Source organism: Bos indicus, chromosome 3 (assembly GCF_029378745.1).
Source record: "Bos indicus isolate NIAB-ARS_2022 breed Sahiwal x Tharparkar chromosome 3, NIAB-ARS_B.indTharparkar_mat_pri_1.0, whole genome shotgun sequence".
NCBI lineage: Eukaryota > Metazoa > Chordata > Mammalia > Artiodactyla > Bovidae > Bos > Bos indicus.
The window spans coordinates 58,371,609-58,385,605 of record NC_091762.1 but is presented as its reverse complement, the minus strand read 5'-3'; the positions used below and the strand labels follow the sequence as shown (position 1 = coordinate 58,385,605).

At 35.0% G+C, this 13,997-nt stretch overlaps 1 protein-coding gene across 3 annotated transcripts in view; it reads right to left on the bottom strand.

The window, feature by feature from the left end:
- Positions 1-13,997, bottom strand: part of COL24A1 (collagen type XXIV alpha 1 chain) — a 394,910-nt gene that overhangs the window by 235,244 nt on the left and 145,669 nt on the right. For 2 of the 3 annotated variants that reach the window (XM_070786184.1, XM_070786183.1), the window contains exons 14-20: positions 13,678-13,731; positions 11,595-11,639; positions 5,611-5,664; positions 5,490-5,534; positions 5,192-5,245; positions 4,883-4,936; positions 327-380 (exon numbers count right to left, since the gene is read on the bottom strand). In XM_070786184.1, the coding sequence (XP_070642285.1) occupies positions 327-380; positions 4,883-4,936; positions 5,192-5,245; positions 5,490-5,534; positions 5,611-5,664; positions 11,595-11,639; positions 13,678-13,731 (360 nt within the window). Of the gene's footprint in view, positions 1-326; positions 381-4,882; positions 4,937-5,191; positions 5,246-5,489; positions 5,535-5,610; positions 5,665-11,594; positions 11,640-13,677; positions 13,732-13,997 lie in introns of those variants that run through there. The other variant, XM_070786185.1, reaches the window with a different exon arrangement.

Here is a 13,997-nt window from a genome sequence, read left to right as displayed (position 1 = left end):
GGAAGCAGTCTGCATTAAAAATTCAATGGCATTTATGTTCTGAAATTTGACTGCAAGCCCCACCTACGTGTTACTAGTAGTTGTTGTGCAGAACAAATAAAGCAACTGTGATCTAACCAGGACTATGTGGCTATACCTTTTCTATTTTCTGGAGATCACTGTTGCATACCTCCCGACATAACAGAAAACATTTAGTCCAAACTGTTTACAAAGATATAAACTTTAAAGAGAATCTTGCTTAAGCCTATTATATAAAAGGTTTAACTAATCAAGTTTAATTGCTATGACATTTATTTAAATTAATTACATTCCCACCAACATTTTACCTCTGGTCCTGGAGGGCCAGATGGCCCTTGGGGTCCTGGGTCACCTGTTTGGCCCTACAATGTGGAGGTTGGGGGAGAGAAATCAAAGTATAAATATTAATTTAATAAATATGATTGAAAAAGGAAACAGTATGCAAAAAATATGTCACACAAAGTTGTAATGACTTTCTGGCAAACAGCAGTCAATATATTATTTCAAAGTTGTAATGACTATTCAGAAAGACTTAAAATCATCATCACTGCATGAAACTTATTATATAAGATGTGTATAGATCTATACATATTTATCCCTAAATATTAGAGATACAAATTAATGGAAATCAAATGAAGGAAAAAAAATTGTGGTGTGGATGTGTGTTATCCAAAGATAAGAGAATAAGGTTTGACTTAACAAAGTAGGAAACTCTAGATAGGAATTGCTTTCATAAACAACTAGAATTCTAGGATTGCCTCTGAAAAATTCTCTCTCCTTTGGTAACTATAAGGGGCCTGATTTAGTAATTAAGAATTACCTGGATTTAAAAGCCTGTTGCTTAATCTCTCTCAGCCTATTTTCTCACCAATAAAACAGGAATAATAATGTTACTAACATTCTTACAGTCATTATGAGAAATAAATGAGACAAATGTAAAGTGTTAAGCACAGTGCTTAGAACATAGAAAGTACTCATTAAATGTTAATCAATTTTATAACTATTAATCCTTCCATTCACATCCTTTCTCATCTCCTGGATGTTACCTAGAATTCCTAGATTGCTTTGATCCTTTGATTAAACTTCTGAAGATTTGATTTCTATATCTCTGCAGCCATTTCTGACATTCAGATTAACAATGTGAAATCAAGGCTGCAGAAGAAGGGTAAAAGCCTGATCCTGGAGAGGGTTGGTGATCCTCAAGTTGAAACTACAGAACACGGAAGGCCACTAGTCTGATATCCTTGTTTTCATTAAAACAGCTGAATGCATTATTTTTGTCATATTAAATTTCTATGTGAGCTTCAAATCTGACACCAGGTCACAGAATATATAAAATTTCTTGAATTTATTATACATAAACTCTTCTGTATAACAGGGGTTTATCCAGTTTCCAAGAAGTGAAGCATAATTTTCCATGTGTACTAAATTCATCCTCTTACGGTGCTACAGTCTCTGGACTTAAGCAGTACACAGTACACCTACAATTAAACCTAGAGAAAAGTAGTAAAATATTATGCAGAAGTTCGCTTAAGTTCCCCTAAATAAACAAAATCATACCCGATAGTGAGTCTATCTAAGGAGTCAAATTTTTGAAATGAAAAGTATCTCAAACAGATAGACACAGCGTTTTCACTGAGACCCTCTAGTGGCAAAATCTAAACAAGACGCTACATTTACAAGCTTGAGGAAAAAATGGAATACAGCAGGCCTTTGTTACCAGAAAAGTCGATCCACAACCTGATCTTTATTTGTGGAATAATTTTATTTATCCTTCAGAAAAATTTTCATTTTGAAAAACTTCAACTGCAAGTTTCCTTGAATGTCAATTTACCTTTATAAAAACGTAAAGAACTGATAATGATTAAGTAAACTTCTACAAACGGTAGCAACTTCCAGCTAAAAAATGAAGAGGACATAACTGACTTTGTTTTTTCTCTTTAAAAAAACAGTATTTCTTAACTTCAGATAGGTAATTTTCTCTAGTTTTTAAATACTTGCAGAGTAAAAGTCTCCATATTTCAGAATGTGAAAAATCTTCTAGATCAGAACATTCTTTTATCTTGAAAACATTCTTTCATGTTGCAACTTAGATCCATTTGCAAACTATCAGTGACACGAATGTTGTAGATCACAGAAAACCAAAAGTAGGAGACATAAAAGAATAAAGACATTCATATGACTTTGGCCTTCGTTGCATGATAGGGAGCAAATGATTTAGAAAGACACTAACTTGTACAATTTATTTTTAATATAGTTGCTGATTTTTGTAAGAAATTTTTCATTAAACAAGTGTCTCTTTCCATAACTAGGAAAGGTTTCTAAGTCAAACATCTACAATTTTTTTAAATAACAGTAAGATACAAACAAGTGATAAAGTGAGAGTCTAAAGTCAAGGTGGTCTCATAAATAATAATTCCTAAGTCTCTTATCCTATCTTTAGTCCAAAGTACATATTTTTCAAGATTTGATAAAACAAACAAAAAATAGTCAGCTGTCTCTGACCAAAGTAATCCCTGCTGATATTAACATTTTTTATTAGAATAGTACGGAAATGTACAATATGAACAAGTAACAGTCTCACTCTCATAATTTCGTGCTCCCTGATTCACTGCCTAAAAGTACCACATGAGAGTGTCTAGTGACTCCAGGAGGAAAAAAATTAAAGGTTTTAAGACAACATGTCAAAGGTGAAACAGGAAGTCTTTGCTTTAGCTTGGACTAGAGAAACACTGAGAAGCATTATTACTAAGAAAGGAAAATATTAAAAAGTCACAGAGCTGCAAGGAACCTTACATATGATATAGTCTGACACTCATTTTAAACATGAGAAACTAGATACCATGGTGGTTAAATATCCAGTGTCACAGCGGGTCAGTGTCAAGGCTGGAACCAAAACCTACATCTCTGTTATTTAGACCAGTTATTCAGCCTTCCCTAATTTCAATAAATACGTAATCATTATAAATTAAATCAAAGAGTAAAGAAGACATTAAAAAGGTTTACCTGATATAAGCATGATATGACTAGTTTTCTCTAGTAATTAATTATAAAGCATGAGACTAATACCACTTATTACTTAGTACTGGCCTTAGAAAATATGTCATACCATTTCATTATTATCAAAAGAAGTATTTTGCTAACACTGCAGATACTTAAAGCTCCTTTTAAGTGGTTTCAAATCATCCTTGAAAAATAGAAGCTTTTTGTTAGCTTGACCCATTCTCCTGCCCCTTATGAGATTCACATCCATGGCACAAGTCTGGGTACACTGTCAACTGAGTAGAAAGTAGTAAAGGCAAAGCTCACCATCAACGTATCATTAGATAAACAGATGCCAGCAATTGTTCTTTGGATTACATGATTCCTGGGAAATGTATATAAAATGCTGTCACTGTTAGAAATCATAAGGAATGGTGATGTAAAGCTACGTAACTTAATGTTGTTTGCTGCTGCTGCTAAGTCGCTTCAGTCATGTCCGACTCTGTGTGACCCCATAGACGGCAGCCCACCAGGCTCCCCTGTCCCTGGGATTCTCCAGGCAAGAACACTGGAGTGGGTTGCCATTTCCTTCTCCAATGCATGAAAGTGAAAAGTGAAAGTGAAGTTGCTCAGTCGTATCCAATTCTTAGCGACCCCATGGACTGCAGCCTACCAGGCTCCTCCATCCATGGGGTTTTCCAGGCAAGAGTACTGGAGTGGGGTGCCATTGCCTTCTCCGTTAATGCTGCTTACTTTGATGCAAAAATAAACAATCTAAAGATGAGAGGGTGGAGTTAGGGAAACATGGTGAAATTGCTCAGGAAAACAACACTCTTTTATAGTGTTAGATTAATAAATTATAATTTTATATCTAATTTTTGGATCTGGAGAATTCATTCCATGGACTCTATCGTCTATGGGGTCGCAAAGAGTCCGACACGACTGAGCGACTTTCACTTCATTTTGGGTCTACAATCACAGTCAAAGAGTTGTATAAAACCCTAAAACAATCTTAAAACTCTGAAGCATAAAACACTATGGCACAGTGGCTAAGTGCGTGGACTCTGACATCCGTGGTCACCAGGTTTTCTTGGGTGACTACCAACTAACTCTGGGACCTTGGGCAAGTTATTTAACTCTCCATGTCTCACTTTTCCTCATAAGTAAAATAGGAATAGTAATAGCACCAACTTCATATGACTGTTTTAAGGATTAAATTAGAAGTATAGGTCTTAGAATACTGCCTGGCATTTTGTAAACAGTGAATTTTAGGTATAATCATTACTATGATTTTTAATACGTAGATATATACCATTAACTCAAGTTTTAACCACTCTATTTAAATGTTTTTAACTATTCAGTAACTTTAGTTTTATAGTTTACCTGGCTTCAAGTTAACTACAATACACAGTATCCTTTTATTTCAGTTAATTGATGCTCGAAGATTTAAAAAAGACAAGAAACTAGAATATTTGGGCCCATAAGAGAGTATGACATGCTATCTTTTCTTCAGAATGTTTCCTTAATGAAACAAATATTTGGATAAATTACAGTGTTATTTAAGGTTGCTTTATATTTTCTGGCTTAAAATTTATTTCTTAGTTTAAATTCTATCTATAATAGATTAACAAAAATCTTTAAGGCTCATGGAAATTTGGCTTTTGACTGGGATGAAGGAGGTGAGGAGGGTGAGGTGCCATAATCTATGGATTGTAAGCTGAAAACTTCAAGGATTAGCTGTACGCTAAAACTGGAGAGAAAATGCCATACTGGTAGACTTAAATCCTACTTCTTACATTCCACGAACACCAACAGGTATCAAGGGTCATGCCATAGTGTGCATTCCATGAATCAGAAAGAACAAGCAGAAGTTCAAACCTACTGAAGGTCCTGGCTTTCCTCTCATCCCTGGTGGTCCAGGAAAACCCACAGCACCCTAAAAGAACAGTAAAGAGAGAAGTTATTACACCACAGAAGGCAGATATGCCTCTACTTACGAACTATTAAAAGAAGTCATGGAATTATTAAAAAAAAATTGAGAAAATGTTTCAAACAAGACATGCAGAATCATATTGATACTATATCCTAAAAAAATACATGATTTGAAATAATGAGTACTCCTTTCTTTTTAAAGAATGCATGCATTTTCACTGTGTTTTTTTTTTTTTAATTTATATAAAACTAATGGTACCTTGTCTCCAGTATACCCTGTTTCTCCTTGCTCTCCTGCAATGCCTTGTTCACCCTGGGGAGCACAATTTCATACAAAGACATTTAAGCAATGCAAATGTGGCAATAAGAAGGCAAATACAAGTTATACAAGAAAAATTTCTCTATTTTTTCCTACTTTTGAGAAAACATATAATTGATATTACAGATTGGATCCCATATTTTAATAAAAATATTTTATAAGTGGTGTTGACTCAAAAGAAAAGTAAATGTGATTAAAAAAAAAATGATCTCTATGACAATGTAAATATTTAAATCACCTTATCACCTTTGATTCCAGGTAGGCCCTTATTGCCCGAAAGACCCTAAAAAAGAAAGTGATATTTTGTGACATTATAGAGAAATCAAAGTGAAATATCCATTATGTAAACAGAAGCATACCATTGGGCCAGGGATTCCAGAAGGTCCAATTGGTCCCACAGGGCCAACACTGCCCTGGAAAGCAATAAGAAAGAAAGGTATCCTTGAGCACCACTAGGATTAAAAAGAGAACATGGTAAACTTAACGAAATAATTCATCTTACTAAGTTCCCACACATGCTTGTTCTCTAACAATTACTCTTCCTCTTTACATTTATAAATCATAGCATTCATTCAAATTTTAGTGAGGTCTATTCTGCTTCCTTAAGCCTACTCATACTGATCTTATCTACTAGGATCCTTCTCTTCCTTGAATTCTAATAGTTACTATCCACAGGATTCATTTTGAAATATTTCTCCAAAGAGATATCTTGACTATAGGGGAAATATTTTAGTGCCATGTTCCCAGGAAGTGTTCAAAAAATACTTCATTTGATTTTCTTAGATTTTTCTTTCACCTATTTATTCAGCAAATATTTACTGGGCAGTTCCTCTTTCCAATGACTTCATGATCTACAACTTGCAGATAACAAAATTTACCGTAGGTTCAGGGAACTGAGTAGTAAATAAAAGGCTGCACTCTTCTGGGTTTCTCTCATTCATTCATCATATTTAACATTTATTGAGCAGAATGTGTATCAAGCATTGTAGTAGTGTTGTATGGTAGTGTTGAGGAAACAAACATGAAAAAGACACAGTCACCAATATCAAGCTTTTCAATTTAACTTCTCCAATGCAAGATTACTCAAAAACATTACCTACCACTATAATCTCTTGCAAGCAAGAAACCCAGAAAAACTTCAACACGTCATCTTAAAACTCAAAGGACAATAGCAACTATAAAAGTTTCTGAAAGTAAAATTTGAAAAAATAGTGGCAATCTCTTGATTGTTTGGAGATCGCTTAATTTTTGTGTCAACGAAGCCTTCTTTCTTTTCTCTTGCTTCCTCTTTCTGTTGCTACCTCTTATCCTTCTTTCTCTTGCTACCTCTCTGTGCCTGGCTAACACATCATCCTTCATCTTCAAAGAGTTGCTTTCAACCTTCCTTTTATGCTTCCCAAATGTTTAGGAACTTTTAAAGGTGTATTTGTGACAATGCTGAAAATGTTGTTCAGTTTAGTTATAATCCATATTTCTTAGGACAGTATTCCAGACCCTTACTACTAGTTTTCCATCAGTACTTTCCATCCCATCTTCTTCCAGTTGTTTCTACTTGCCTTTTCCTTCTCCCTCCTCTAAATCCAACATTCTAGACACAATGAATTGTTTTCTAGTCTGAACATACTCTCCCTTCTCACATGTTTCAAGCCTTTGAAAACCACTAACGGAATATGCTTCTGCTACAGTACTAAATATACTGCACTGTTTTGTTTTTTTTTTTTTTGGTTGGTTTCCTTTTTTGTTTGTTTTCCCCCTGTCTTCCTAGTCTGTGCATTCTGTGAGTGTAGAAGCATGTTTTATTCTTTTTTTATATCTCAAGCCCAACATAATAATTGGCACATAATAGTTTTGAAATGAAGTGTGGAATGAATACTGGAAGAAGAAATCAACTTTAAATTTAAAACAGTGATTTCTAGAGTGCTGACATAACAGTGTATTTCTAAGAGTCCACATTTATATACTACAAATTTCAGAATGGAAAATATGACATCTTTACTTTGGGGTGAGTCCTATAGTCTGTGAAGCATAAGATAAATTATTCCCAACATGCTTAATCCTGAAAAATATGAGACTGTGAGAGGCAGAAATATTTTTCAACTTGAAAAATGGAAACACAGCATCAATACATCACTGACAAATTCCATTGATGGGAAATAATTATTCTTATAATTACAGTGGCTAGTTTATTCAAAGTTCATAGCTTTAAAACTTCTGATAGTCATTCAAAATACAATAAATGTCTCTGGAAATTACACAGCACTAATTCATGTAAGAAATGGAAAGGAATATCAAAAACAAACATTTCTTTATTGTCCTGTTGTTTTTCTGTAGACAATATCCTTAATTCTTATTGCAGGAAATATACTACTGTGCATAGTCTGGCATCTTCAGATGAATATGCCTTGTATGCACACTATTCTATTTTACTTTTTAGTATCTCTGAAAGAAAAATCACAAAATAGTAAATTTCAGGAGGTATCAAAAAACATATTTATTATAAAGGACTGAGTAAAATAAAGAATTTGAAAGTAAAATCATATGGGTGTAGAAACTTCCAAGAAACATCAAATATGTTGTGGTATGTCACAGGCTGTATGGAAAATCCTACTCCTAAAAAACTACATATTCTGAAATTGCTTCATGATAGATTAGTAACAGTTTTCAGTTCCATAAAGATAACCTGAAGGTCCTTCAACACTCCCTACCTATCACATTTCATTCCCATAAGAAGATTAAGCAGACAGAAGAAATAATTAATTTCATGCATCGGGGCTTAGCAGAGGGTGTCTGGGATATAGCAATAGAAGCAAAAAGCCTCCCACAGAATGACAAATACTAGAGAACTACTGAGTCAAAGTCAGTCAAAGAAATAGAGAGACCCAAGGGTAGGTTCTTAGCAGAGTAGCAGCCACTAGCCAATCATAGTTCTTGAGTGAACATATCGCCAAAAAGATTGTGAATGCCATTACCGGGCTTTTTGACCATACCCAGCCACACTACCAGGCAATAATCACTGTTACTAATTGAGAAGGCGAATGACAGTAACAATTAATAACATGGAAAAAATAATCTAGAGAAAGCAGTATCACCTCTTGTCAGGAGATATACCTGCCCTGCTGGAAGGGAATACATGAAAAGCAACAGTTCAGGGCAAACGGATAAACTGTTTACTATGGGACACCGAAGTTCACATAATCTTTCCTGAAAAAGTGAAAGTGAAAGTGAAGTCACTCAGTCGTGTCCAACTCTGCGAGCCCGTGGACTGTAGCCTACCAGGCCCCTCCATCCAAGGGATTCTCCAGGCAAGAGTACTAGAATGGGTTGGCATTTCCTTCTCCAGGGGATCTTCCCAACCGAGGGATCGAACCCAAGTCTCCCACATTGGAGGTAGATGCTTTAACCTCTAGGCCACCAGGGAAGCCCTCACCTCCTTCCATTCCTCTCCCATCACCCCATACTTCCCAGGCTGCAAGCCCACTCTTTCGCTTTTCATTTCCAAAACATTCCATTTCCCCCCATGTCTGTGCATCTGAACACAGCCTTCTTCTGCCCAAGAGGCCCTTTCCCAACTCATCCCACTCACACACAGTCAACAAACAGCTTAAAAGACATCTCCTTTGTGAAGCCACTCTGATTTTCTAGGATAAATTGCTCCATTTTCAGTGGCTTGACTTGAAGCCATATTAGATTATAATATTGCCAGGAAGCAGGAATCTTAATTTGTTTATATATACTTTTTAGGTCTGGCATCTAGTTCAGTATTCGTGAACTAGATAATAATAATGGTGCTCCCACTATTTTGATTAAAATTGTAATAATTGCACAATAAATGTACAAGAGAGGAAGTAATAACACCTGTTCTATCTACTTTAAAAATTAGATCCATGTGAAAGAAAGTACTTTGAAAAGTATAAAATACCATCTCTATTACTGTAGAAGAGTGAGGACTACGAAAATGACTGTTAGTTTCATAAGCCATTTTCATTTCTATAGAATCTCTTCCCACCTACCAAAGGGTGAAAGGAGGAAGAAAAAGGACAGAAAACCCAGGTATTTTTATTGAGCATTATTATGTGTCAGGCACTGTGCTAAATCCTGGAACTGAAAGATAAGTAACAGTTAACTATTGGGCAGAAAAGTAGAGCTTAAGTGTTTCAGGCAGACAAGTGCAAAGGCCATGTAGTAAGGAGGCTGCATCTGAAGAATGAACAGCTTGGCTTATGCACACAGTATATTCTCAAGATGCAGAGAGGAACCAAAAGCCTAGACATCTTAGGCCATCTTAAGAATATTGGTCTGGGTCTTAAACATAATAATGGAAACTTTGGAGCTAACCAACTTTAATGCTAATAGGTCAGATGAAGAAAAGTGTGTCTCTGGAGTCCAGCTCCCTTGCCTGCTTCCTGTCTCTCCCCACTGGTAGGGCCAGTGACTACCACTTATGGGTACAGCCCTAGTCTAAGTTCTGAGAAAAGAAATTGGTCATTTGGGCTCTATCATCACATAGGGCTTCTCATGACAACTAAAGAAATCTCTTAAGAGATTCAATACATATTTTAAGGTTGTAGAAGTTTTAAGGAAATGGTATAACACAAGGGGGAGAATTCTGAACTCTGGATCTACATCTGCTGCTGCTGCTAAGTCACTTCAGTCATGTCTGACTCTGTGCGACCCCATAGACAGCAGCCCACCAGGCTCCCCCGTCCCTGGGATTCTCCAGGCAAGAACACTGGAGTGGGTTGCCATTTCCTTCTCCAATGCATGAAAGGGAAAAGTGAAAGTGAAGTCACAACCCCATGGTCTGCAGCCTACCAGGCTCCTCTGTCCATGGGATTTTCCATGCAAGAGTACTGGAGTGGGGTGCCATTGCCTTCTCCAGGATCTACATCACCTGCCTTCAAATCCGAGTTCAACACTTATAAGCTAAATGATCTTAGGCTGTTCTGAGAATTAAATTACCTAATCTTTGTGTCTGGCGAATAGAAAATACTAAATGAAAGTGAGCTGTTATTGCTAATTTTATTATAATTACTAATAATCGTATACAAGAGAAAAGTCTAAAGGTCTTAGATTAACTGTAGTTTTTTAATTACAGTTTTTTAACTCTCAATTCTATGTTCCTGCCATGCCACATGGGAAAGTTAAAACCTGTTATGCTGATTTTTACCACAGTTTCAATAGGTAAACTTCTGAAAGATATTCCTTTGGCCAGGCCACCGCCTTCTGCCATGGGTTAAGTTAAGATGGGGGAAAAACTTTTAATTTGTAGTCCGAAGACCTGTGTTCAAGTTCAAGCTAAAAATACGGTAGTATAATTTATGGCCTGAAACTCTGGAGTCTTAATTACCTACTCTACATACTAGAGTGAGCTCTAAATTGATTTTTAAAGGAAATTCTACCTCTGCCATGATCATGCCCTACTTTTATGTGAATAGAAATAGGCTTATCTTTAAGATTCTATTTTCATTACGCTCCTTACATTTCATAAAAGTATGTCATTCTTGCTTTTATAGTTCAATGTTAAAGCATATGGCTCTAAATTTATATACCATATCTGTAACTTATATCCCTGTCATGAACCAGAAGTCTGGATAAGAGAAATTTATATTTATGAAGACATATCAGGAAGATACATATGACAGTTTGATTAGTCAAGTGAATAATCAAAAATGTATCAGAAAGACATATCTGGACTGGATTGTTTTAGCCTTCAAGGAACTGCTTTTACTAAACTGTACTTTGATGACATCAGAAACTTCAGTGAAATTTAAGAGTTGAATTTACTGTATAAAAATTAATTAAGTGAACAAATAATAGTTACTATTTTAAGTACAATAAATAAATGAGGTATGAAAATGTTCAATGGTACTGGCGAAGTCTGGCTCCTACCTTTTGTTTAGGATGATTTTCCCAATCATTTATTTAATTTTATTGCATAAGGCCTATAGCTACCATGTGCTTTTGCTTAGCCCTATCTTGTCTCTCCAGACCAGATGGTATGAAAGACTACCTCAAAGAAAAGAAGTGGCTGTTCTAGGTCTTATACTTCTGGAGAAACTGAATCTTGATTAAGTATCCTTCAATGAAACAGATAAATACACTTACACATTAACCTGTGAAAATTTGTTATTTCAGCTTTGTTATTATATCATAAAGTATAATTCATTTTTAGATTCATATTACTGATTAAATTTGCCTATCTGGCAGGAAAACACATGTGAGCAAGGTTGATATTCAACAATGACACTAAAAATTTTCTTTATACTAAAGTTTGTAAAACACATTGAACAAATATAAATACACACAAAAGAATTTTATAAGAAGGATGATATTTGATACTTACTCTAAGCCCAGGAAATCCCGGAGGACCAGTGCTACCTATAAGTCCCTGTGTAACAGAAATGTGCAAAATTGGTTAAATTTGATTCCAAACTAAGTGAATTTTCTAAAGATGAAGACAAAAATTTCTAGGAAAAAAATATATCAAATTTTACCTACTTCTAGCTAACTTCTGCAACTTTCCTACTCTTTTGCATCCTAAGAAGTACAATTCTTTGGTGGCAGCTAACATTCTATAAATGTAGCCCTGGTTCCATGCTTTGGGATGCCAGGACTACCACCTAGCCTGGGATAATAGATTTCTCTGTCTGTTCTGTGAGTAAGTCTCATAATAACCAGCATTATGGACATAATATTAGCCTACTGTTGTTGCTTAGCCCATTGTTGTTGTTTAATCTCTTAAGTTGTGTCTGGCTCCTTCTGTGATCCCATGGACTGTAGTCCACCAGGCTCCTCTGTCCACAGAATTTCCCAGGCAAGAATACTGGACCGAGTTGCCACTTCTATTCCAGGGGATCTTCCCGACTCAGTGATCAAACCCAAGTCTCCTTCACTGCAGTTTAATTCTTTACCGCTGAACTACCACAGAAGCCCTAATTAGCCTATATGTAGTGAGAAAAGACAGGATGGTTGACTTGTTGAGTGAGAAGAACATTTTCAGATAACTTAAAACACTGTCAGCTCTTTTGAAGTACTTTGTTTAAATTTTCTAAATTTTTCATTTATAAAACAGAAATAATATTTGTTTTTATTTTGTAAAGAACACAATGAAAATTGTTATATTAAAGGTTCTGAAAATTTTCATAAAGCACTATACAAATGTAAGAAATTACCAACTTGGTTAAATTATTTGTATGAGGTTTTAAACTATCATTTTTCCAGTTGATTCCTGATGAGCCTTTGTGACAGTCTTTTGACCTCATCATTACCGTCCTTGTGATAATTCCTAATCTATACCACGTCAGGGTTATATCATTTACATGGCACAAAGTATAAGAATAAACCTTCCCTTTTTTCCTGCATTTAAACTGTTTTGAAACAGAGATGTAGTACAAAATTTAAAGAATTATAAACCAATACATTGAAAATATCCAGTTTATTCTAAAGATGATTCAAAATGCTCATTAAAAGTATAATTAAGTATAAAAAGCAGATTTCAAAGGGTAAAATGTTAAATATTGTAGGAGTCCAACTCTAATAAACTTCAAGTATACTTGACAAGATGATTTCATACCAAGTGTGTAAAGACATAACTGGTATAAAAAAAATGTAAATAATGCTTAACGTTATTATGCCTGAAATGAGAAGCTGCTCGGAATCATGGGCAAGAAAAAGATGACAAACATTTTACTTAAGACATGATCTGATTTTTTAACAATTTGCTTCAAAATCAGTTCTACTCTTATTCTATCTTCCAAGCCTTATACCAAAACTTTTGTTAAATTCCCTGCATAAGCTAATATAGTTTATACCTTAGAAAATAAAATAAAAGGAAACTATTTTCAAACACTATTTTATTTACAGATGTCTAAATATAGAAATTATTCCTAATTCAGGCAAAACAGCATTCCATCATTTTTTATAATGTTAAATTAATTTTAGAATTTTAACTCCCTGATCTGAACACATATCTAAATGATCCCCTCAAAGACTTCTCTATAAATTACTCAAAAGTAAGATAGATCAATGATAGGTTTGAGTCCCAAAGAGCAATCACTAAATGCACAATTTTTACATGAGGCTTGTTAGTACCTTGATATATATATGAAAGGCTTCTTTCCCATGTCTGCCCACCCCCACCACCAAATATACAAGTCAATATTGTGATTGTATACTTCTAATATTTTACTTAGTAATGTATAACATAGTCAAGATACTGAATTGTAAAGATCATCTCAAGACAGAATTTGTAACACTTTGTTTTACTTCTCTTGTTGTAAAATCACAAAATAGAACGTGCTCAGTGGTATCACAACTGTCTGGTCAAGAGTGCTTGTCAGGAATGTGGTAATGAGCATGACAAGTACGGATGCTATGGAATCCAAATGACGCTGGAATGCAAGGGTGGACCTTCACTCTTTACTCACAGGACTGCCATCAGGACCTGCAGGGCCTCTGTCTCCAAAGTCACCTGGAAAACCCTAACCCAAGGAAAGAGAAAGAAATGCTGTTAAAACCAAAATAAGGAATTCATCTTTGCTTTGTTTTCAGGTAAGGAACTTAGTAATAGGAAGCATTCATTTCCTAACCTATAAATTGTAGTGCAACAAAAATGTGTATTTGTTTTGCATAAAATGTCACTGATTTTTAAGTACATTATTTCTATATTTTATAAAGATTACTTTACATGCCACAAAATATATACAGAAAGATAAGCTGGAGGAAATAGAAATGTGTTCATCATTAT